The sequence below is a fragment of the Parasteatoda tepidariorum genome, chromosome 11 (genome assembly GCF_982258835.1).
Source record: "Parasteatoda tepidariorum strain Cologne lab strain chromosome 11, Ptep-v5.0, whole genome shotgun sequence".
NCBI lineage: Eukaryota > Metazoa > Arthropoda > Arachnida > Araneae > Theridiidae > Parasteatoda > Parasteatoda tepidariorum.
The window spans coordinates 85,219,756-85,245,170 of NC_141765.1; the positions used below are offsets into that span (position 1 = coordinate 85,219,756).

At 29.6% G+C, this 25,415-nt stretch overlaps 1 protein-coding gene across 1 annotated transcript in view; it reads left to right on the top strand.

Moving 5' to 3' along the window:
* Positions 1-24,363, top strand: part of LOC107440098 (cholecystokinin receptor-like) — a 127,741-nt gene extending 103,378 nt beyond the window's left edge. The window contains exons 2-5 of the mRNA XM_071187641.2: positions 9,894-10,277; positions 12,362-12,562; positions 17,788-17,964; positions 22,485-24,363. Of these exons, the coding sequence (XP_071043742.1) occupies positions 9,920-10,277; positions 12,362-12,562; positions 17,788-17,964; positions 22,485-22,909 (1,161 nt within the window). The 5' untranslated portion in view covers positions 9,894-9,919 and the 3' untranslated portion in view covers positions 22,910-24,363. The remainder of the gene's footprint in view (positions 1-9,893; positions 10,278-12,361; positions 12,563-17,787; positions 17,965-22,484) is intronic.
* Positions 24,364-25,415: the final 1,052 nt, after the last annotated feature.

Here is a 25,415-nt window from a genome sequence, read left to right on the forward strand (position 1 = left end):
TAAAAAGAGGGATGCAATAATGTAATTTGTAAAGGGGCAAATAAACTTTATTAAATCAAAAGAAAAAACACTAAAATGAGTTGAAAAGTAATAAATTTATATAATCGTATAAAAAATGCACACGGAAAACAGAATTCTGGTAAAATTATTGCATTGTATGGTATCAGCATTTCCGGTAAGAAAAAGTAATTTAGGAAATGAAACCTAAATACCGAAACATACGGATTTAAACAATTCACTTGGAAAATTTTTCCGTTCGTATGGTCACGATTTACCTGAAATTCTGGTTTTTAAAATTATAGTTCGTATTACCATACATTTAGTAAAAGAATACAAAACTGAAAAGTAAATTTAACCAAACAAATGGCTTTTTCTACATACTCTAAGGCAGGGGTCCCCAACCCTATGCCCGCGGGCACCTTGGCGCCCGTCGATCGATCTAGGTGCGCCCGCTGCTTGTGTCCAACAATAAAATATTTCAGTTTTCCATTTCCAATAAATGCTATGCAAATACATACTGAAGTACGCTGGCTCAGTAAAGGCAAAGTACTTGATAGATTTCTACATTTAATTGGAGAAATAAAAAATTATTTTGAAGCCAAAAATCAAACATTTTTAGAACTAAGAGATCCTCTTTGGCTAGCAGATTTGTCTTTCATAACGGACATAATGGAAAAACTAAATAATTCAAACTTGGAGCTGCAGGGAAAGGACAAATACGAAGCAAAAATGATAGAGGCTATGAACTCGTTCAGAGCTAAACTAGTCTTGTGGATATCACATTTGAAAATGAAGTCTCTTGTGCAGTTTCCAAACGTGAAAAAAATTATAGGTGACAGTGAAATAGACTTATTAACATTTGTCATCAACCTCCAATTGCCTAAAGATCAATTTAAAAAGCGCTTTCAACATTTTAATATCATCAAGACTTTGATAACTTTTTTGTTAATCCTTTTACCATCCAAATAAACGTAACCGTAATAGCAGCATACATTTCAGAATTTCTTCAAGTAAAGCGAGAAGAATTGGAGATAGAAATTGTGGATCTTTAGAACGACATTATCCTCAAAACTATTATATCACATGAGAAATTTTAGAATATAGTTGAAGGAATAAATTCCATTCTTAAAAAGAGCATTATATTCTCCCACTTATGTAGTGCTGGCCAGCGAAATGCCATGCCAAACACCACACTGACTGTATTTTATAAGTAATTTTTATACTTCGTATGTTTTGAAAGCAATTTAGTAATGATTTAATTTACACAAGAATATTAATGCTAATTATATTCATATGTTAAATTAATTATAAAAATTAATTTTTTGTGCACTTTATGTAGTGTGTATTATTACCTACCAACTATAAATTTATCTTGAAAAAATAAATGGTGCCCGCCATTCGACCGATATTCTGGTATTTGCTCTTTGGTACAAAAAGGTTGGGGACCACTGCTCTAAGGTATCATGATACAATTTCTATATTTTATCACATATATAATAAAACCATATGTTATTGCTAATTTAACTAAAATCGTTACCAAAACGCTGCGTTTAAAATTATCGTGTTTTTTTGCTTTCCCGAGCCAGAAATATGGTAAATTTTACCTTATTCCGGCAGTTTTAACCATATTTTTTGCCTCAGTGTACTACAAAACTGTTAGTATTTCAAAATAATATAACATTTGCATACTAACAAATTAATTTAAAATATGAAATAGTGACAAGACTTTTTTAAGTTTAACATTAATAAAACCTTAAAACATGAAGATATCGTATTTAATCTGATACTTTATCTATATTTACTTTTCAGTATTCCTTATCTTTTAAAAAATATGAAAAACGATACTACTGTACTTAAATATCCTATCATATTTCATGCGAAAAATAATCGTATTTTTCTTAAAATATATTGCATATAGAAATTTTTATGCTTGCTATCAAAACCAGCGTTTAGATTATAGTATCTAAAAAGAAAAAATGAGTGAAACATTGAAAGAATTTCATATATGAAATAAGAAAAACATTGTAACATCTTGAGCGAAAAATTTTTAAATCATAGAATGAAAAAGGAATATAACTCTGTAACTTTCTTTTTTTGATAGATCATCTTCTTTTACGGTTTAAAACAGATTCTTGAAGAATTTATTTCTTCTTAGCTTGGAAAACTATTAAAATGTTTATGTGACATTCGGTAAGAAATTGTGCATTAATTTTTCAGCTTCGGTTATTTGATTTCATCTCAAGAATTTCCTGGTTTTGAATATAAATTTATAAAGGCCATGAATTTTATATTAAACAAGATATACACCATTAAAATTATATATAAAATCCATTTGAGTTCTTGTTAAACGTATTTTAAATTCACTTTTAAAATAATAAAAATCTTTTATATAATATCAGTTTTCAAAGACATAAAAAGTTTAATGAAAAATACTAACTAATGTGTTCTTAGTGTTTATCTGTGTAGATCTATTTATAGTTGAAAAGAATTTCCCTAGCAATTCAATATAACTTTAATTATAGCCTGATACTGATCCTTATGGTTTATTCAACATATTTTACCGTGAGTAACTATTCTAAGAAAATAAAGGTAGCATAAATAATTACTTAAATGTGAGACTGTCATGTAAATGATTTAAAGATATTAAACTTATTTAAAATATCCTCTTAAAAGTTCTAGGAAATAAAATTAATTATAAAAAATTGTTATTATGATTAATCAAATTGAATTTCGCACTTTTTAAAAAAAGTTTATCAGTAATTTTAAATTAAAATGTATTTGTTTCTACATTTTAAAACTGTTTTGAAAATGTGATAGGTAAAATTATGTTTAATAAACTATATTAAATACAATTTCATGTAAATATTTCTAAAGGAAAATAATTTTAAATTCGTTAAAATTTATTTAGAATAATGCTACGTGCTGGAAGAAACAAATTTGTAAAAATATTAATAATTTAAATTTCAACTTTTTTTCTAAAATTGTTTCTGACATAATTATATTTCTAAAAGATAAGCATAATAAGACACTGCACATTTGTAAAGATAAATTGTTTAGAGATAAATGCGTCAGCATTTTTGAATAGGAATTACCGTAAAAAGTGATATAAAAACGAGAATAAAAACATTATTTTGAACAAGTAGTCATATTTCTTAGCATTACTGAATAACTAAAAACAAAAATATAAATTAAATAGAAATGATTATAGAACTAGTTAGGTAATGGCACTAGTTAGTAATTTTTTTATTAAAATGCTTCTCACATTAAATTTTTTTGATATATTTGCTTGATTTAAAAATATTTTAGGGGAGTTTAAAATAAATATAAAAAAATTCTCACTGTATCGGCCAAAGCGAGAAATAATTAAGCAACTACCGCTCTTGGCATATCAATAAAATACTCGCACAGAAAATAATGAAAAAGAATAAAAATATCTATAATAACAACTTTTCTTCGTAATTTATGTCTAACATCACGATATTCCTATCTTCTAGCTTTTAATAAAGTGTTGAATATTTATGAAGAAAAGGAATCAGCCTTTTTCTTAAACTTTTAAACAGGTACAAAATTGATTGATATTTGAGAATATATTAGCTTTTTATGTGATGGTTCTAAATATATTAGTTCTTAAAAATTTTGCTGGGTAATTAGATGACTGAACGAAAATAAAAATACATTTTTAGAACATTCAAAGTTTTATCAAATAAAAATATTTTTAATAATGACATCATACAATAAACTGAGAAAATAAAAGTATTATAAAAACTACCGATATATAATGAAATTTATTGTATTTCAGGTTCAGTAGGAACTCCAAAAAGCTCGGTAATTTTTATCGAAGGACTTTGGTAATTAACAATGAAATACAGTTATATATTTTGTGATAAAATTTGGTAAAGGTAGTAAAATTTGGTAATTTTATTATATTGCCTCAGAGTATGGCATAAAAAACATTTTATTCGGTTAAATTTAACTTTCTGTTTCGCATTTTTTTTCCAATTGTGTGGCAATAAAAACTATAATTTTGAAAACCAGAAAACCGGTACCATATGAGCGGAAAAAATAGCAAATAAATGGTTTAAAAACCGTATACTTCGGTATTATGGACCAGAATTGTATTTTTTTACCTGAAGTGTAATTTCTAAACAGTACCGTACCAGACATTTTCAAACAGTGCCAAACAGTAATTTTGACAGAAATTTATAATCTGTTAAAATCGGTTTAATATTTTTAAATTAATTTAATCCATGTAGGATTAATTTAATCCATAATCCATTTAATCCATTTAATTAATGTAGGGAAACTAATTTTTAAGACATTATAAAGTACTCTCTAATTAAAGCGATTGTAAAGCGTAGTTGCTTTTTGAAAAGAAGCATCCAATTGAAGCGTATTATAAGAAAAGCTATGATCAACCTTGTTACAACTTTTTTTAAACGTAATATAATTTCCGAGTGTTGGCACTAATTATAATTGGCACTAATAATATTTATCGATGGTTTGATCCTCTGAGACTGGCATTGGAAGAGTTTTTTAAAAGTTAAGCCGAAATAATTAAATACCCGAAGAAATGTTATAATATAATGTCTCAAAAGAAATGTTAATTTATGTTATTCTACTGATAAAAGTAAGGTATTTATCTACTAATAGAAAATAACAAATGTAAACTGAAATATTTAAATGAATCAACCATAAAATGAGAATCAACCAAAATTGAAACTGAACTATCTGAAGACAATTCTATTATTCGCTCTTTGTTGCTTGCTCTTCTTTTCATTATTTTGCAACTTTTTCATAATGCGCCTTTTCTCGATTTTCTGTTTGAGAAGAATATCTTTAGAGATCCATGATAAAGAACGAAATCCATGATCCATGACTCCATAGTTTTAACCTGTTTTAGCATTCATTTTCTAAAAAAAATAAAAAAGCACACTAAAATAGAAAGAAAAAGTAAATAATTTTTATATCGGGTTTAGTAAACTAATATAAGTATTTAACGAAGTGCTTTCTGTACACTGTAAAAAAATCCCGGATCAAATTACACGGAAAAGTACCGGGACTCAGGGTGCCAATTCTCTTTACCGGAATATTCATTTTTACCGAAAAATTTGATGAAGCAAAAAATCTGATTAATCGTAATTTTTACAGTAATATGTAACGTAAAATCACTCAATCACTGTAATTAAATATTGTAAAAATTACGGTACAAAACTTTACTGTAAAAATAGATTCAACGGTAATGGATTTTATTATAATAGATGTTATTATATTAAATTAATAAAAATAGTTTATGGATTAATAAATACATTTTATGGATTTTATTATGATAGATTAACAAATATATATTATGCCAGTACTTTTTCCCGAATTTGATTATAAATAATTAGTTCTTAAAAATTTTGCTGGGTAATTAGATGACTGAACGAAAATAAAAATACATTTTTAGAACATTCAAAGTTTTATCAAATAAAAATATTTTTAATAATGACATCATACAATAAACTGAGAAAATAAAAGTATTATAAAAACTACCGATATATAATGAAATTTATTGTATTTCAGGTTCAGTAGGAACTCCAAAAAGCTCGGTAATTTTTATCGAAGGACTTTGGTAATTAACAATGAAATACAGTTATATATTTTGTGATAAAATTTGGTAAAGGTAGTAAAATTTGGTAATTTTATTATATTGCCTCAGAGTATGGCATAAAAAACATTTTATTCGGTTAAATTTAACTTTCTGTTTCGCATTTTTTTTCCAATTGTGTGGCAATAAAAACTATAATTTTGAAAACCAGAAAACCGGTACCATATGAGCGGAAAAAATAGCAAATAAATGGTTTAAAAACCGTATACTTCGGTATTATGGACCAGAATTGTATTTTTTTACCTGAAGTGTAATTTCTAAACAGTACCGTACCAGACATTTTCAAACAGTGCCAAACAGTAATTTTGACAGAAATTTATAATCTGTTAAAATCGGTTTAATATTTTTAAATTAATTTAATCCATGTAGGATTAATTTAATCCATAATCCATTTAATCCATTTAATTAATGTAGGGAAACTAATTTTTAAGACATTATAAAGTACTCTCTAATTAAAGCGATTGTAAAGCGTAGTTGCTTTTTGAAAAGAAGCATCCAATTGAAGCGTATTATAAGAAAAGCTATGATCAACCTTGTTACAACTTTTTTTAAACGTAATATAATTTCCGAGTGTTGGCACTAATTATAATTGGCACTAATAATATTTATCGATGGTTTGATCCTCTGAGACTGGCATTGGAAGAGTTTTTTAAAAGTTAAGCCGAAATAATTAAATACCCGAAGAAATGTTATAATATAATGTCTCAAAAGAAATGTTAATTTATGTTATTCTACTGATAAAAGTAAGGTATTTATCTACTAATAGAAAATAACAAATGTAAACTGAAATATTTAAATGAATCAACCATAAAATGAGAATCAACCAAAATTGAAACTGAACTATCTGAAGACAATTCTATTATTCGCTCTTTGTTGCTTGCTCTTCTTTTCATTATTTTGCAACTTTTTCATAATGCGCCTTTTCTCGATTTTCTGTTTGAGAAGAATATCTTTAGAGATCCATGATAAAGAACGAAATCCATGATCCATGACTCCATAGTTTTAACCTGTTTTAGCATTCATTTTCTAAAAAAAATAAAAAAGCACACTAAAATAGAAAGAAAAAGTAAATAATTTTTATATCGGGTTTAGTAAACTAATATAAGTATTTAACGAAGTGCTTTCTGTACACTGTAAAAAAATCCCGGATCAAATTACACGGAAAAGTACCGGGACTCAGGGTGCCAATTCTCTTTACCGGAATATTCATTTTTACCGAAAAATTTGATGAAGCAAAAAATCTGATTAATCGTAATTTTTACAGTAATATGTAACGTAAAATCACTCAATCACTGTAATTAAATATTGTAAAAATTACGGTACAAAACTTTACTGTAAAAATAGATTCAACGGTAATGGATTTTATTATAATAGATGTTATTATATTAAATTAATAAAAATAGTTTATGGATTAATAAATACATTTTATGGATTTTATTATGATAGATTAACAAATATATATTATGCCAGTACTTTTTCCCGAATTTGATTATAAATTTTTTGCAGTATACATGTTAATGCCAAAGTCGACCCATTTCCAGATTCCTCAAAACTGTTTCTTAGAAGTATTTGCATTCTGGTTTTTATTGAAATCAAGTCATCACCCAACATAGAATTTAAAATATTCACCAGAGGTATTTTTTTAAAAATTGGAATGCGATGTTCTGGAAAATCAAAATAAATTTATTTTTAACGGCTCCCTTTACCTGGATATCAGAGGAAAGCTTTTTCCAAAGAACTATCCCCAACAAGCCGTAATTGATTCCTTCAAAAGATCCCACATCAGGACTGGGTTGATTGATTTTGTCAAAAAGATTTACAACTTGAGAATTCAATTAAATCGAAGAGAAAAACAAAATGATCACTTGGATGATTTTTCTGAAGATAAAATGACTTTAATTTAGACCTCTACGATTTGATTCGTAAGAAATGTAGATTGAGATTTGTTGTCAAAAATTTTTTTGTTAGCTTGTTCAACTTTCTATTTACTTAACATTGTTTTATCCTTTGCCTAAAAACCAATACTCTTTTTTCGTCGGTTTTGGAATTTATAACTTTCCTTCTTTGACTGATTTGAATAAAAATTGGTTTTAAGAGTCACGCTTTATGTATCTCGGATTCGGCCAGCGAGGAATATATATATATATATATATATACATACATCGAAGAGCCATTACATTATGACCACCCTGCTAATAACATGTAGGACCACCTTTAGCCCTTAAAACTGCTAGCACCCGCCAAGGCATTGATTCCACAAGGTGCTGATAGGTAGTCTGAGGTATCTGGTACCAAGCGCTCACCAACTGGTCCTGAAATTCCCTCACATTGCGAGGGGGTAGCGTGGTAGCACGAATTTGGCTTTCCAAGTAGGACCACAAGTGCTCTATTGGATTAAGGTCAGGTGAATTTGGGGGCCAAGACATGACTTGAAAGTCACTGGAATGTTCCTCTACGATTCGACCCTTATGACATGGTGCATTATCCTGTTGGTAAACACCATCCCCCGCAGAATAAACTGTTGCTATGAATGGGTGAACCTGGTGTACAACCATGTTCAAGTAGCTTACAGACGTCAGGGATTGTTCTATGAGGATTCTGGGTCCTAATGTAATGGCTCTTCAGTGTGTATATATATATATATATATATATATATATATATATATATATATATATATATATATATATATATATATATATATATATATATATATATATATATATATATATATATATATATATATATATATATATATATATATATATATATATATATATATATATATGACAAAGGCCCATGAAAGAACTAGCAACAAAGGAACTACTTTTCTATGTGAAACTTATATAACTAGTGCTATCTTTTTGATTTCACTTGAATATGGCTGATAGACAAAAACAACACGGAATTATGCTTGAAGACATTGGAGGTTGCAATCTTGCGTTTATCAGCTAAATAAGCGTTTAAATATGAAAAAAAGGGATGGTTAATACATGAAAAGTTCTTAGTAGATGATTAATTTATTAATTAAAAGTGAAGCATTGCAGCAACAGCCCGTAGTGGGCCAGGTGATCATGGAGGAGAAGACTACACAATTTCGTGACCAATGGCATGATTGTGGCAATGTAGTCGCTGCCCGTCTTTACTTACCAGACAAGCTGGACCCCATCGATCTGATGCTGGTTGTGCTTCAAGCCACCACTGGGGTACGAACCCCAGCTCTTCACAATTACAGCCCATAATTTATTATGTGTTTATTTTAAATGACCTATAACTAAATTTTTTCATTCCAAACTTCTTAAAGTTGAAATCTTTACAAGAAAAATAATTTATTTTTTTAAGGGGAGAATGAACGTATCAAATAAAATGAGAGTAATTTTAGTTTAATCATTTCGAAATTTAAGCGGAATATTGGATTATATTATACCAAATATTACATAAAAGTAATAATTAGATTTAAAGTTACAGCTACTAGGTTTTTTAATTGTTTTAAATGTTTATAAATGAAAAGTTGCTTGCAAAGGAGTTTAAACTTTTTCTTAAATTCTTATCTAAATTACATAGTTATACGAATATAAATTTAATTAAGTGGTTATGGCAAATATATTAATCAATAACGTACATCAGCGCTAAATTTCTCTTTTGACAATAAAAATTTCATAAAAAACACTGTTCAATTATGCTTGTTTCGGAATTCAGTTTATTAAATTAAGATACTAGATCATTTAAAAACGACACAAGGCGAAAGCAATTCCGGTAAAATTACCATAGTGTATTACAATGACATTTCTGGTAAAAAAGACTATAATTCTGGTAATTAGAACCAAAATATAAGGTAAACCTTGCAGTTCTGAACCCAATCCAAATGACTGGGGAACTACTGGATAAAGTATTGGGAAAAGTTTGCCATCGTGGAGGACTTTTTGATGGAATTAACCCGAATTTGTATTACATGGAGAGGAAAATCACTTTTGAAACTATGCATTTTGCTCTGACAATATGCCGTTTCAATTTATGATACATGGTATTTTCGAATTCGGCTATATTTGTTTCGGAGCTACTTCGACACATTTTTTCTCTATTTAGAGTAATTAAAAAAAAAATTTTTTTTTGACACAGTACTTTTTTTTTCAAATTTGAAATGTCAACATTAAATATTTGTCCACGTCCACTTAAGCATAAGAAAATGTAAATTTTTGCACCTTTTCAAATCAATATTTTAATAACATTTAAATATTTTCTTTTCAGATAGTAGGATTTTTCACGAATGCAAGATGGATTCAGTGACAAGCCTCGATGTTGAAAATTCTACTCTGAATCTTAATGATACAGACGAATTCTTTAAAAATTCTTCCACAGTTTCAACATTGAGTTTTAAGGATTTCAGTGCATGGCATCTTATTATCCCTTACAGCATTATTTTTGTTTTAGCCGTAACTGGCAATATTTTGGTCATCGTAACACTTTTAATTAACAAGAGAATGAGAACAGTAACGAATGTATTCTTATTTAATTTGGCCATCAGCGACTTTCTGTTAGGAGTTTTTTGCATGCCATTTACTTTGACTGGCGTCTTATATAGACAATTTTTATTTGGAAGTGCTCTTTGCAAGCTGATACCCTATTTCCAAGGTAAATATCAAGCTGTTTACATTGAAATCTGTAAGATAATTAGATTTTTACTGAACTGAGTTAATGAAGTATTATGTTGTTGTCGTCGCCCTATTAAGACACTGGGGGTGCGATTGTTCTTGTTTCCCAGTGGCGCTATCTATGTCCAAGAATTCGACTTCTGTCACACCCATACGTCACACCCGTACATAAGGCGGACCCATTTATACAACCATTCACTCATCCACAGATCGCACTTTTGACCAAAACCAGAGAACGATCAATCTCCAATCCAGTACCCGCAGAGTTATAATTTGTTATGGGAACATGGAGGACCTTGTGACCCAAAGGATTTAACGCGTATCAGTCACCATTTACTACAAGGGGAGTCTTCGGCCCGTTGGATTCGAACTCCCATTCAATCGTTAGTCAAGCGCCAACCAACCAGGCTATCATGGCCAAGTATTATGATTAATAAAGAATACTCTGTATTAATAATGTTATTTATATTTTATTCCATAACCGGTTTTGAACAACCAACCCAATTCTGAGTTTACAACTATCAATGTTCAACTCCGTAGCCTTGTAATTTTGAACCCAACCCAGAAGTCAACAGAATTCCTGGATCAAGCACTTGGAGAAACTAGCCTTCGTGGAGGTGTTTTTTTGATGGAATTAACCAGCACTTGCATTACATGTTGAGTAAAACCTCGGAAACCTCCCATATATAGTCCAACTACAAGTGGATTCTGTCCCATAAGCCACCAACCACTGAGGATATTTTACGTGAGCACTATAGTCGTTCTGAGCCAGGAGCAGAATTAGTAACAACCAAAGCTGGGATTCGAATCAGAGCCACCTCATTAAGAGGCGATCACTCTACCTACCTTAATAATAATTAACATCCACCGCGGTTGAATGTTAATTATTATTAAGGTTCACTATATGCAATACCAGTGTTCAGATTTCTTGTTTATAGCTTTTGCAATTTCTAAAACTGGATAAATCTAACACACGTGCACGGACCAAATACGGCTTTTTGACTAGCAATTTGACCAGTAAATACCGTAATGAATGAGTTTTTTCTTAAATTTATTTTTTATTCATTTTCATTTTTCGCTTCTTCCCTATAGAAATTATAAAATTATGGATAAATTTCGGAAATAATAAATTAAAAAAAATAAATAAATAAATAGGGAACATATAAGGAATACATCCGTATTGTGGTTTAGTAAGAACTGTAGAAGAGATACAGGATGTCCAGTGGAAGACTGATGCATTTTAAAATTATAAAGGAATAAAGGAATAACGATAAAGGAATAAAACAAACTGTGTACTTATTGATAAAGCTGAACAGCTGAAAGCTGAGCTTATACAGAAATTTTGTAATTTAGTTACGAAACTTACCAACAGATGGCACCGCAAGTATTGCTCATCAAAGTGATCAGTTATTGAGTTATTGAAATATGTAAGGAGATTACCAGATTTTAAGATTTAAATAATGTATTCAATTGAGCAACATGTGTTTCAGGTATTGGAATATCACAATTAAATTATAGTCCTACAATATCGTTTCAAGAGCTACAGCTTACAATGCCTCTGGTAGGCAACTTTTGAAACCAAATTTTAAAATCATAATAAGCATGTCGTTATAATGATTTTAAAACGTTTAAATATCGTTTTAAATACCGTTTGCTTTATTCTTCTATCATACTTTGATTCTGAGTTTTTTAATTTGGAACTCGGTTTTTTAACTCGCTGGATACCTTGTATATTTAACTATTTTATTTCCCTAAAAACTGCTTTTATCAGGTTAAATCTTCATCATTTTCTTTGATACAATGTTTAATAATCTTAAATCATTTCCAAATTTTTTTATCCTTTCATTTAATGATCTTAAATTTTTTCAATAATATTTTATCCTTTCACTTAACAATCTTTTCAAAAATCTCTTCTTTTAATAAAGTGCTACCTTTTTGACAATCTTACATCCTTTCTTTTAATTTTACTATATTTTATCAAAAATCTTTCATTTTGCAGATATAATAATCTTTATCGAAATAATAATGGATATAATAAACTTTTATTATTTCATTTTTTTACAGCTGTCAGCGTAAGTGTGAGTGCTTGGACGTTGGTGTCAATGTCAGTGGAGCGATACTTCGCCATATGCCATCCTCTTAAATCTAGAAAGTGGCAAACTCTTTCCCATGCTTATAAAATGATTACTGTGGTATGGATTGGATCTCTCTTTTGCATGCTGCCAATCCTCATCTTAAGTAGTCTCCAAAGGATAAAAGGAACTGGTAAATGTCTTAAGCTTAACACCAAGAAGACAGCTTCCAATATCTTTTTCATTGCTATTCATACGTCTGTACTTATAAATGCTCATCTGCTGTATTAATGCTATATTTTATTTACTTAGTTACTTTTTGCTTTTGTATTTATTTATTGCCGATAATTGTGTTACTCAAATTATTTAATTAAGAATTCTTATGTATATTAAGAAATTTTAGGATCTTACCTTATAAATCAAACCCTTGCAAAAAATTAGATGTTTTTGAGGTTAAAATGAGGTTTATTTACCGAGGTTGCAATTTGACGTGATTTTACCTCATATCTACTTGAGGTGTTTTATTTTCATACCTATTGGAAGTTGCTAATTTACTACCTTAAGTTAATAATTTAGCACCTTAGGAAATTGTTTCCCAGCCTAAAGTTGATAAATAATAGCTTATAATAAGTGTAACACTTCAACCTCAGGTAGAATTAAGATTATGGCATGCACGCATTACAACCTTGTCATACACTTTAGGTAGACTATTAACAATCTCAATGAAGTGTAAAATAAAATACTTTAGTTAGGCGAATAATATCTCAAGGTGTGAAATAAATGCCTAAGGTAAATAATTCACAACTTCAGTTACGTTTAAAAATAAAGCACCTCAAGTAGAAATGAAGTTATGGCATGCACCCTATACAACCTTGCCAAACATTTTAGTCTAATAATTCACAACCACTGGGAAGTATAAAATAAAACACCTTAGGTTGGTAAATAAATATCTTAACTCATAAAATAAAATACCTGATGTTAATAATTAACAACTTCCGATAGGTGTATGAATAAAACACCCCAGGAAGAAAAAGAGGTTATGGCGTGCACCTATAACAACCTTGTCAAACACCTTAAGTAGATAATTGACAGCTTCTATCTAGTTTAAAATTAAACACCACATAGAATATCCAAGGTGTTTAATTTTATATATAATAGAAGTTGTTTATTAACTACTTCATATGTTTTAAGAAAGGTTGTAGTGAGTGCTAACCACAACCTCACATCTACATAAAGTGCTTCCTTTTTAATTTCTTTCCTTTTATAACGCGAAATTGCATTAAATTGAAGTATTTTAAATATTAAATTCAATATTCAATATTTGCTCAAAGCTTACTAAAATCTCTTTCTCAATATTTATTTTCAGACTCCTTTTAAAAAATCTGAATATTAGAAACCATTTTTTTTATGAATTAAGAATAATTTTAATTGATGTTCCTAAATTAATTAATGTTCTTGGCCTTCCATGGTTAGCCTGACGGCAAGAGGACTCTAACCCATGGTCCGTATACCACTGAGGATATTTTACGTTGACACTGTGGTCGGTACGAGCCGGATGCGGAATTCATTTCGATCAGCCATCGCTGGGATTCGAACTCGGTTCACCTCATTGAAAGGCGAACGCTTTATCCCCTGAGTCACCTTAATACCACAACAACAAGAGTTCACATCCTTAATAAATATATAATCCTGCAAGGAGAAAAATAATGCTGTAAAATTGCCATACTGTATGGCAATGACATTTCTGGCGAAAGAAAAAGAACAACAACAACATAATTCTGGTTAACAAAACTAGAATTTACGATGTTAAATCCATTCATTTAGTAATTTTTCTGTTCAGATGTTAAAGACTTAATTGAAATTCTGTTTTTTAAAATTATAGTTCTAATTACCTGCATATTCAATGAAAAACACAAAAATGAAAAGTAAATTCAACCGAATAAATTATTTTTATGCTATGCTCTAAGGTATCATGAGAAAGTTACCAAATTTCACCCCATTCACCAAATTTTATTACTTATTATAAAACCATACTTTATTGCTAATTTTACCAAAATCATTACCGAAGCGCTTCGGTGAAAAATACTGACCTTTTTGTTATTCCCATAGAGCCAGAAACATGATAAATTTTACCATATTCTGGAACTATTGACCACTTTTTTTTCTCAGTGTGAATGACAATTTAGTGTTCGAAGGGGGATTTGAGATAAACTTTTTCTTGAATATTCCCCTTCTTCTCCCAAAAAATTAGTTTAGAAGTTCGAAATTAGAATAGGATAGCCTAGGCTATCGAATATTCGTTGAAAAATGCAACATTTTTACCGAAAAATATAATACCACAACAATAAGAGTCTCTATGTTCAATAAATAATTAAATATTAAATGAAAACAAACTAAAATGCCTACCATTCAATCGTCAAATTTTAAATGCCGTGAAGTCGCCAGTGGATCAAAAGTTATCAGAGATTTTTTTGATACGAAATTCGATAATTATCCCTCCGCAAATATTAATTTTTAATGATCATTATATCAGTTATATGACTTTTATTTTTACCTTCATTCTCAGAAAACACATAGAAAAAGACGGTGATTAAGAAACATGTTTTCCATTTAAGCAAATTAGTAAATCTTTATAAAATAGTATTTAATTTGTAAGTTGATACTTTAAGCAGTTCCTCACGAACAGTTTTATTTTTTATAGCAATATAATTTTTACACATTGAAAGCAAAGTTATTTACAATTGAATACAAAATATCTGTCCATTGTCAATACCCTGTAATTCGATAATTTTGAAACTGATACATAACCTGATTGAATATTTCATCGTATTAGTTTTAACACGATACAAATTTTAGATACTAAAGTTACTAAAACTGAATTCAATCATACTTGGAATTCAACTTAAAAAATAATTCAAGAAAACTCAAGAAAATTTTAGAACAAAACTCGATTTATGTGCTTTTAGACCAATGAATAATGTTGGTCGTTTCAGTATTTTTCTTTACGAATATAACCATCAAGAAAAATGCTTCTTCGCTCGTCGATTATTTCTCAAATATTTCATTTTTTGTTGCAAAACACTTCAACTAAAAAAAAGTTGGGGGGAAAAAACGAGAAAATTGAGTATACCATCTCAGTTTTACTCATAAAATATTGAAACCGTCTTTCTCAACTCAATTTTCTTAGCATAGATAGTACTTGTTACAATTGGAGAAAATCGTGTTATATAAAATGCTATAGGGAAAACAACATTTTCTTTTCAGGTTTTCTTCATAATAGCTAACGTCAGCTTCAATATTTTCCAGTTTCAAACATTTCAAAATATGGTTATGCTTTACTGAGCTACTTAAATTCAAATTACGTAATTCGAATCATATGTGACTTTTTTTTTCTTTTTCGTGCTCTTTATATTTCTTAGGATTTTATTTTTAAAGTTACTTATAACTCTGTTTTTCTTCAGTTCATAGGCAAACATTTTAGTTTTTTTTTTATTAGTTTATGAACAACCTTTTTTTCTGTTTTGCATTTTAAGTTCTATCTTAACTAAATTATTAAAAAGCAGGATTTTCGTATAGATGGAGTAGGTAGATGACATTCAAAATTTGTATGCAATTCCTCTTAAAATTTTTATAAATAAGCTTATTTTAATTTATGAGGAGTTTCAACTCTAATTGCTTTCGCAACTATGTTTTAAACCTATAAAAATTTTTTATGACATTTGGTTTATACTATTCAATAATAAAAATTATTTAAAAATGCTAACAACAGTTAATAATAATAATTAGTTTTATTCGTATTATTTTAAAAATTTAAAGAAACTGTTATAAAGGAACATAGCAATAATTTCTTGAAGCATTTAAAACATTTCTTTATAAAAATGTTGAAACATGTTATTATAAAGTCTCACTGTATGGAAATGGAGAACATGAGAAACAGTATATGTTTCCATGTTCTTTTTATGATATAATTCAACACACATCTAATCTTCCCAGTATAAAAATACTTTCTGTACATTGAGAAAAAAGTATGATCAAACCTATCAGAAATATTCCTTCCTTGAAATAAGAAAAACATCCTTTCATTGCCTTCAAATTACTAAACAGCACAACTGAAATAAGAAAAAAAAATACTTCTTGGGTTTATATGCATTGACATCAATAACACTTTCAAAAAATATTCAATTTTGATAGTTTACTATTGGATTTTTATGAAAAAAAGTGAAATGTGCTAAGAGCTTATCTGTACTATGAGCGTAATTTTGAATACTTGAGAGTTTTACTTGAACCAGCTCGCGAGCTATAGAAAGTAATGCAAAAACCATTTTACTCAACCTTACGTATTCATCTAGAAAATTAAAGGTTCCAAATCCAAGGTTTGATTAGCAGCTTGCAAATAAAAATCGTTATACTTTAATATCTAGATTCCTCAAAAATAAGCATCTTCTACTTTTATAGAAGCATTTACACACACAAAAAAGGTTACACAGTACCAAAATGTGGTAAAATGTACCGTGTTTCTGGCTAAATGGGAACACTAAAAAGTTCAGTAATTTTTACCGCAGCACTTTGGAAAAGATTTTGGTATAATTAACAAAATAATATGATTTTATAATATGTGATAAAATTTGACAAAACTGGTAAAATTTGGTGTTTTTATCGTGATACCATTGAGCATGGCATACAAGTAATTTTTTCGGTTTAATTTATTTTTCAGTTTTGTGTTTTTTATGAAATATGTTGGTAATGAGAAATATAATTTTGAAAACCAGAATTTCCATTCAACTGTTAGCACATGAATGGAAAAAATACCAAATGTGTGGTTTTAATCTCGTAATTTCTAGTTTTATTAACCAAAATTATGCTTTTTTTTTAAGCAGAGTTCTATTTGTTGAAAAAGGCGTTTTAGTACTTATGTAAAGAAATGTTGTCCCGCAGTGGACTGATCGCAAAGACACGGTTCCTTGTAGAACACCGAAGCGGTCAGTAATCGGGTGGGTGACCACTTTGATCAGCCTGCGTATGGACCGAAGATTTGCGGTACCGGTCCTCGTTAAGCTGTTCTACCGTAAAGTGCTCGACTTCGCGCGCAGGTCTTTCAGCTACCAAAGTAGGGGAGTCATCTCCTCTGCAGAGGATCAAAATTGCGATGCCATATCTTCGGATCATCCTCAGGGATGTTTCCCAGACCGTCGCCAATAGCCAATTGTGCACCTCTAGTGCGACATAAATAAAATATCTACCTACCTATAAAGAAATGTTATTACCATGCAGTCTGGTAATTTTACCAGAATTCTTTTCTCCGCGTACAAACGCTAAAAAATTGGGATATTTTTGAAATAATGCAATTTTATAAGTCCTTGTGTGATTTTGTATTGTTTGCTCACTTGAATGAAAAATGTGTTTCCTTTTATTTTATAGAGAAACAGAAATGTCGGGAGAACTGGCCGTCTTTGAATGCGGAAAAAACATTCACAATTTTTCTTGATATCATTCTTCTTATTTTACCCCTTGTATTAATGAGTGTGACTTATTCATTAATAATTCGAACTCTCTGGCAAGCAATGGTTATATCTTCTGACGAATCACCGCATGCAGGTAATTACCTTTTTTGTGATTTTTTGAATTTCTTATAGTTCAAATCCTGTTTGAAAATGCTTAGTTAGTATTTTTTTTTCTATCAAATTTTCAGAATTTAATATGTCGTCGTTACTTCTTAATTCAAAATGTACTAATAATCACTGGAATTGCAAACAGCACTGGAAATAATGGAGAGACAAAAATATTTATTGTTCACTGATTATGTTCATCTTCACTCTAGGGTGAACCAAGGCCTTCTGTTGAAAATGTCTCCAAAACAACCCTTTTTTTTGACCTGAACTACTAATCATACCTTAATCCCTCTGAAACCTGATTCAACACCTCCTAGAAGTAGAAAGGCCTCAGCACGGATCAATTTAGTAGTCCGATGTGACGAAGTTAACTGCGCAGTAGACGAAAAAAAAGAAAGATGTCATTACGTTAGGAGTACTAAGCTGCGCAGTGGTTGAAAATACAAAATATGTCATTACGTTTGGACTACTAAAGGATATTTATGGTAACCCGTGCTGAGGCCTGTTCTTTCTAGGAGGTGTTGCCTGATCCCACAGAAATGAGCAGTCGTAGTTAAGGCTATCATCTTTTTTGTTTTTTGATTAGTGTAAACACAAACATTTTCTGTACTAGATTGCTTTTTCATCCCTTCTAACAATATTAGTTCAGTCGTTTAATTTTGATATTTTTGACAATATCGGACTTTTTAACAGGCCGATAAATTTTTGAGAGCACTTATTCTACTTATATTTTCTTATTGATAGTTATTATGATAGTTATACCTCACTCAGAGCAAAAAGTTTTAAATAAAAAGTTATGCTTTATGAAAAGTTATGTTTTTTCATCCATTCTAACAATATTAGTTCAGTTGTTTAATTTTGATACTTCTCGTTTAATTTTGACACTTTTTTTAATTTTGATATGAGACACAGAGCAAAAAAGTTTAAATAAAAAGTTATGCTTTATAAAAAGTTATGTTTTTTCATCCATTCTAACAATATTAGTTCAGTCGTTTAATTTTAATACTTTTTATAATATCGGACTCTTTAACAGGTCGATAAATTTTTGAGAGCACTTATTCTAGTTATATTTTCTTATTGATAGTTATACAAACCCAGTGCAAGAAATTTGAAATAAAAGGTTATGCTTTAAAATAAAGATGGTATAACAAGATAAAGTTTCTGCGATAGTTAGATATAAGTACCAAAGCGCTTTTTTCAATAAGGGAATTCTGTTTTACTTGGACGTACTTGAGAATAAAGTTTCAAGTATAAATTCTTAAAATATATAGAATTGCCAATTCGTACTGAATGCAGTCTTCTGCTGATCACCAAATACTTTTAGATTTCATTTTTGAAACATACTGTACTAGTTATAGGCGAGCATGCTTTATCAAAAATTTATATCTCTCAAAATATAAAGATAGGAAATTTATTTTTTATCCCCACGAATCGTAAAAAAACATGAACGCATCAAAATAGGTTATATCAAGTATGGCAGTCGTAAAATTATCAGAAATTTTTTTGTCAAATGTGAAATATTTTTTTGGCAAGTGGAATTCTAGTTTTGGTAATATAATGCGTCAAATCTTTCAAGAATATCTGCGACCGCGCAAGGAAATGTTTGCTTTCCGTAAAGTTATAATCTCATCCAAGTTATTCAAAATAAATATCAAATTCGATTATAGCTCGGAATTTAAAAAATTTATATTTTTAAAATTGATAAGAAGACTTTTTTCCGTTGTAAAATATTCATTATTTGTGAGTTGCAAGTTTTTTTTTTTCCTTTTGAAAAAAGTTCTTAAATTGAATTTTCTTGAGATGTTGCAACATTTCTTTCAAAATTATTGACTTCTTTTTAAGAATTCACTACATATTTCTCTATTCTGAATTTTTTACGTTCGATTAGATTTATATGGTTTCAGGCATTCTGAGTTAAGAAATTAAATTCGATTTTTATCAAAGTTATTTTGATTTTCATAACTACTCATTGACGGCCATAAGCTTCTTGTGTTATATATATGCAAAATGGTAGATATTTTAAATTTTTTATGTATCTTTCAAATAAATATAAATAACTTTGTAGAGTCATTAAAAATTGGAAACAATTCATCTCTATAATCATTGCATTATTAAGCATCACCAAACAATTTTCATTCAAGCTAAGTTCATTTGAATCTTAAAGCGCAATGAAGATTTATTCATTTTGAGATTTTTGAGGATTTGAAACTTTGGAGCTTATTTAATCTTAATTTTAAATGCTACTCATTATTTTGTTTAAAATAAAACCATTCAAAAAAGGAACTTAAGAGACTTATATTGTGTGAGTTACAATATTTCAGTCAGGAAAATGTTTGCATTATTTTAAAGGGATTATTGGTTTGAATTAAGACTAATTGACACAAAATTTTTATTTCAGATAATCTGGATTAAGCGAATTTATTGCTTTTAAGGTAAATAATGATCACTCAGACCTAAGCATTGAACAGCGATTGCACCGTGGTTAAGGTATTAAGCTGCCATTGTGAAGGAGTGAGGTTCAATATCCAGTGACGATTTGAAGCTATCCAGCTTCAGATGTATGCGTACCAGCTGTCCCGCAGTGGACGAATTGTTAAGACACGGCTCCCAGCAGATCACCGAAGTCAAGCATCACTGGCTGCGGTCAGTGTGCTAGTGGGTGAACACTTGGATCATTCAGCGTAGGGACCGAGGGTGTGCAGTATTGGTCCTCGTTAAACTGCTCTACCGTAAAGTGCTCAACTTTGCGTGCAGGTCGCTGGATTTCCAAAGTGGGGGTGCCATCTCCTCTGCAGAGGATCAAAATTATGATTTCATGTCTTCGGATCATCCTCAGGGATGTTTCCCAGACCGTCGCCAACAGCCCATTGTGCAGCTCTAGTCGACGTAAATGAGCTACAGCTACATGCGTACCTGCTTGTCTGGGAAGTTAAGGTGGTCGGGACGCATTGCTAAGCTTAGTGCCACAATAATGTCATAGACCGTGAAATTGTGGAGTTTTAGCCACAACTGGCCATAACATGGTTCATAAACAGGCTGTTGCGGTAATGCCTTTCTTTAGTTTTAGACATTAGTTTTAAACATTTTTTGCTTCATTCGTTTATTTTTAATGAAATATTTTTCTCTTCATTTATTTATCTGCATAATTTGATTTTGCTTCACAGTATACATGCAAATTCAAAAGTTCGTTTTTTCTATTTTGAAATAATTTGAGTGCCGTCGAAGTTCTTACGCGCAATGAAATACCCTCTCAATCTTAGTTTTCCTGGACTTACTGGAAAAATGACATGGTATCTGCGAAAACACCATATAAACATTAAGGAAATGTTTCCGTAAGTTATTTTTTTGTTTATTTTTCTCGAGGGAAAACGTGGAAGTACTAAAAAACTTCTTAATGGATATTTGGGGGCTCTCAATGAGGCATTTTTTGGAAAACATGAAAGAAAATAATCTATTACGAAATCCTGTCTTGCTATGTTTTCTTCAATGAAGGAAGGGATTTTCTGCAATAAGGATGGAACATTCGGAATAAAAGAGTTCTGTCTTTTCATTTACGTCTCCCGCTTTTTCACAACAAAATAGAATTAGGTGTCTTCTCCTAATAGTTATATTATCTATGAATGTCCTATTCAGTAATGTCACTTATTACCATTACTTTATCCCTTTTTGAAATAATACTCGCTCCTCAACCTTCAATACTTTTATTTGGCAATGATCTATTAATTTGAGATTTGATATGGCGCTTTGCCATACCAAACTTATTAATAACTTAGTTAAGATTTAGTTAGAAATTAGTTTAAGCATTTTTTCCAATATAGAGTCCCTGGCCAAATTATTAGGCGCACTGTAAGGTTCTATGCAAAATCTTAAATATCAGGTGATAGCATACAGCGTTATTGTTTTTACGCGGCTGAAACTGGTTTACACTTGTTTATATTTGTGTATCAATTGGTTAACATTGTAATACAATATGCTAAAAATAAATACAAATAGGAATGATATAAAAAATCTGCTGAATAAAAACTCATTACACGTACTCTTAAATGTAAAAGTATTGCATATAAACTCTTGTAAGACATGCAATTATTAGAACATTACAGTGGGTCTTATAATTTGGTCTAATTATTATAATATACTAATATAATACCTGATATAATAAATATTCTATATTTATATAATATATCGTCGAATGTATCCAATCGTTAAATTTGCATTCTATATCGTCTAATTTAACCAATTGATGCACGAACTTCAACAAGTGCAAACCGGTTTTAGTCGGGTAAAAACAATAAAGCTGTACAGTACACCTGATAATTAAGAATTTACATAGGATCTTACAGAGCGTCGAATAATTTGGCCAGTGACTGTATGCATATAGTGTAAAAACCTGAAAAAAAGCAGTTTACCTTTTAGGAGTATGTTTGATGTGCCTTTTTAACTATTACTTTGTACATACAGATTTGATCATTGTTTCAAGTAATTTTTTATTTTATTCATGATTTTCAGGTCACAAAATTCGCTATTGTTGGAATACATCTCCAAATATAAACCGAAACACCGCTTCTTCAACAGCCTCTACGTTTACATCTACCATAACATCTGCCACCTCGCATAATGCGTCAGGAACACCTGCTATACGAAAAAACAACAGTGAACGTGGAATTATTCAGAAGAAACGAATTATACAGATGCTCTTTGTCGTTGTCTTAGAATTTTTTATTTGTTGGAGTCCTCTCTATGCTATTAATACTATCTCCCTCTTCGATCCGACAATAGTGTACACGCAAATTGGATATAGTGGTATTTCATTTTTCCAGTTACTGGCCTATACATCTTCCTGCTGCAATCCAGTTACTTATTGTTTCATGAATAGTAGATTTCGAGAAAGTTTCTTCAACCTCTTTCCCTGCGGATGTAAGAAACGAAGATGAAGTGACATTTCATGAATGCAGAAAGAACATCTTAAGTTTTTCTACATTCCCTGGAGATATCAAAAGCTATATGCGAAATTTCTTTGCCCTGCTACGTTTCACGTTCCCTTTGGATTATGCTTTGTCAACTCCATAAATTCAGTTCGAGTTTGTAGATGTATTTGAAATATATTTGTTTCTCAGTTGGCAGATGTAGCTTAAGCAAAAAACTTATTTTTTTCGTTGTTGAAATTCCTAAAATTGAAACTACTTGGAGTAAAAAGTATTTTTTATTGTTTGCTTGTCAAAATAAATAAATGTCAAGTAAAGAAAATGTAAATAAGAAAGACTCACTTTGCGTTGCAATGTTTCATTAAACATTTCTTGGAACTTTAGATTTTTTTTATTGAATTAACCAATGTTTGATGTAAGTATATTTTGATCCGAGGTAAATATATTTTACATTCACTAAGAATCTCCAAATTTGATGGTTTTATCACAGCTCAGAGGAAAAAAATCTGGTAAAATTACCATCCGCTCCATATGACATTTCTGGTAAAATAAAAACAAAATTCTGGTTTAACCAAAATAAATTGTCTTTTATGACATATTAATGTCCATAACTGAATAACTGTTTGTTTGTTGTAACTGATAATATCCATAACTCGAACTGAATCCAAAAATTCAGTTCGAGTTCGTAAATGTATGTGATGTATTTGAAATATATTTGTTTGTCAGTTGGTAGATGTAGCTTAAAAAAACAAACATATTTTTTGTTGTTGTTGAAATTACTGAAATTGAAACTACTTGGCGTAAAAAGTACTTTTTATTGTTTGCTTGTCAAAATAAATAAGTGTCAAGCAAAAGAAAATATAAGTAAGAAAGATTCACTTTGCGTTGCACTGTTTCATTAAACATTTCTTGGAACTTTAGATTTTTTTATTGAATTAACTAATGCTTGATGTAAGTATATTTTGATCCGATGTAAAAATATTTTACATTTACTAAGAATCTCCAAATTTGAAGGTTTTAACACAGCACAGAGAAAAAAAATTCTGGTAAAATTACTATCCGCACCATATGACATTTCTGGTAAAATAAAACAAAATTCTGGTTTAACCAAGATAAATTGTTTTTCATGGCACACTATAGGATATCACAATAAAATTTTCAAATTTTACCACATTTACCTAAACTTTATGACATATTATAATGACATATTTTAATGTTATTTTTGCCAAAATTTCTATCAAAGCATTTCGGTAAAAATCACTCAGTTTTTTAATGTTCTCATAGAGCCAGAAACACAATAAATGTTACCATATTCTGGTGGTTTTGACCATATTTTTTTCTCTGTGTGATATTTAAATGTTGATGAATTCTTAATTGCCAATAAAGTGTTTTCTACTTGGTCTAAACTGGACTCCGCAAGTGTAATATTCTAATTGTGAACAATAAAATGTGTTTTTTTAAAATTTGTGCTCTTATTAATATATTTATTAATAAAAATATTGATAAAATTCAAGCAAGAACAATATTAGAAACAGGTATGTAGATTGTTTTTTTTTCGAATTTCTGACACAGATTGAGCCGTACAACAACTACTAAATAAAAATTTAACGAAAATTTTCTGGTTTTTCAATATAAAAAAACTGTTTAATTTCCGAGAATTTTATCTTTCTTCATTAATGTTGAGCAAGAAAATAATGGAGATAGGTATAATAGAGACCTAGTTTTTTGTGAACTTAATGATGAAAAAATTAACTTAAAAAATCAAAGACATCCATGAAATTGAAGCAATTAATTTTCAGCAATGCAAGTGATTTTTCTCCTACAAATCATTAAAACAGTTTTTTGAAGAGATATTATCCTCAAGTAGCTCATATACTGATATTTAAGGCATTTATAATATTTCTATACCACATTTAATAATGTTTCTATATGCCTTTCACACAAATAAAGTTGTGGGTTAGATATTGGATTTCTTCTGTGAACTGCTTTTCTTCAGATCATAATGGGAATTATAGAAAAATTATTGAGCAAACCTGCTAGACTTGAATCCGAATTACTATAAATTTCCACAAGAATTTCGATAAATGAATTATAGTAAAGCTCCTATTATAACAGGAATTTTCAAATCACGCCTTGCCTGTTTTTGCTTGTTACCCGAAAAACATTTTTAGAGTAAACATAAATTTGTTTGAGGATATTTTAAATCTAAGATATTTTCATAGCCGGTCAAATGATCGGACTCAATGTTTTTTGATTGAATGTATGAAATAGGAATGCTAGAAAGGAAATAAACTAAAGAAAACTTTAGTATAATTAAATAAAATTCTATATCGTAAATTTTTATCTATTACAAACACAAAGAATAAAAAATTTTAATTTATTGCTCAACGCATTTTCATGTTAAACATTAGTAGTCTTAAACCAAGTAATTGGGCCGGCTGTTCAATGACGGTTTTAAAATAAAATAGCTGCATTGTCTATAAATTTCAAATATTTAATTCAATTTTAATTAAAT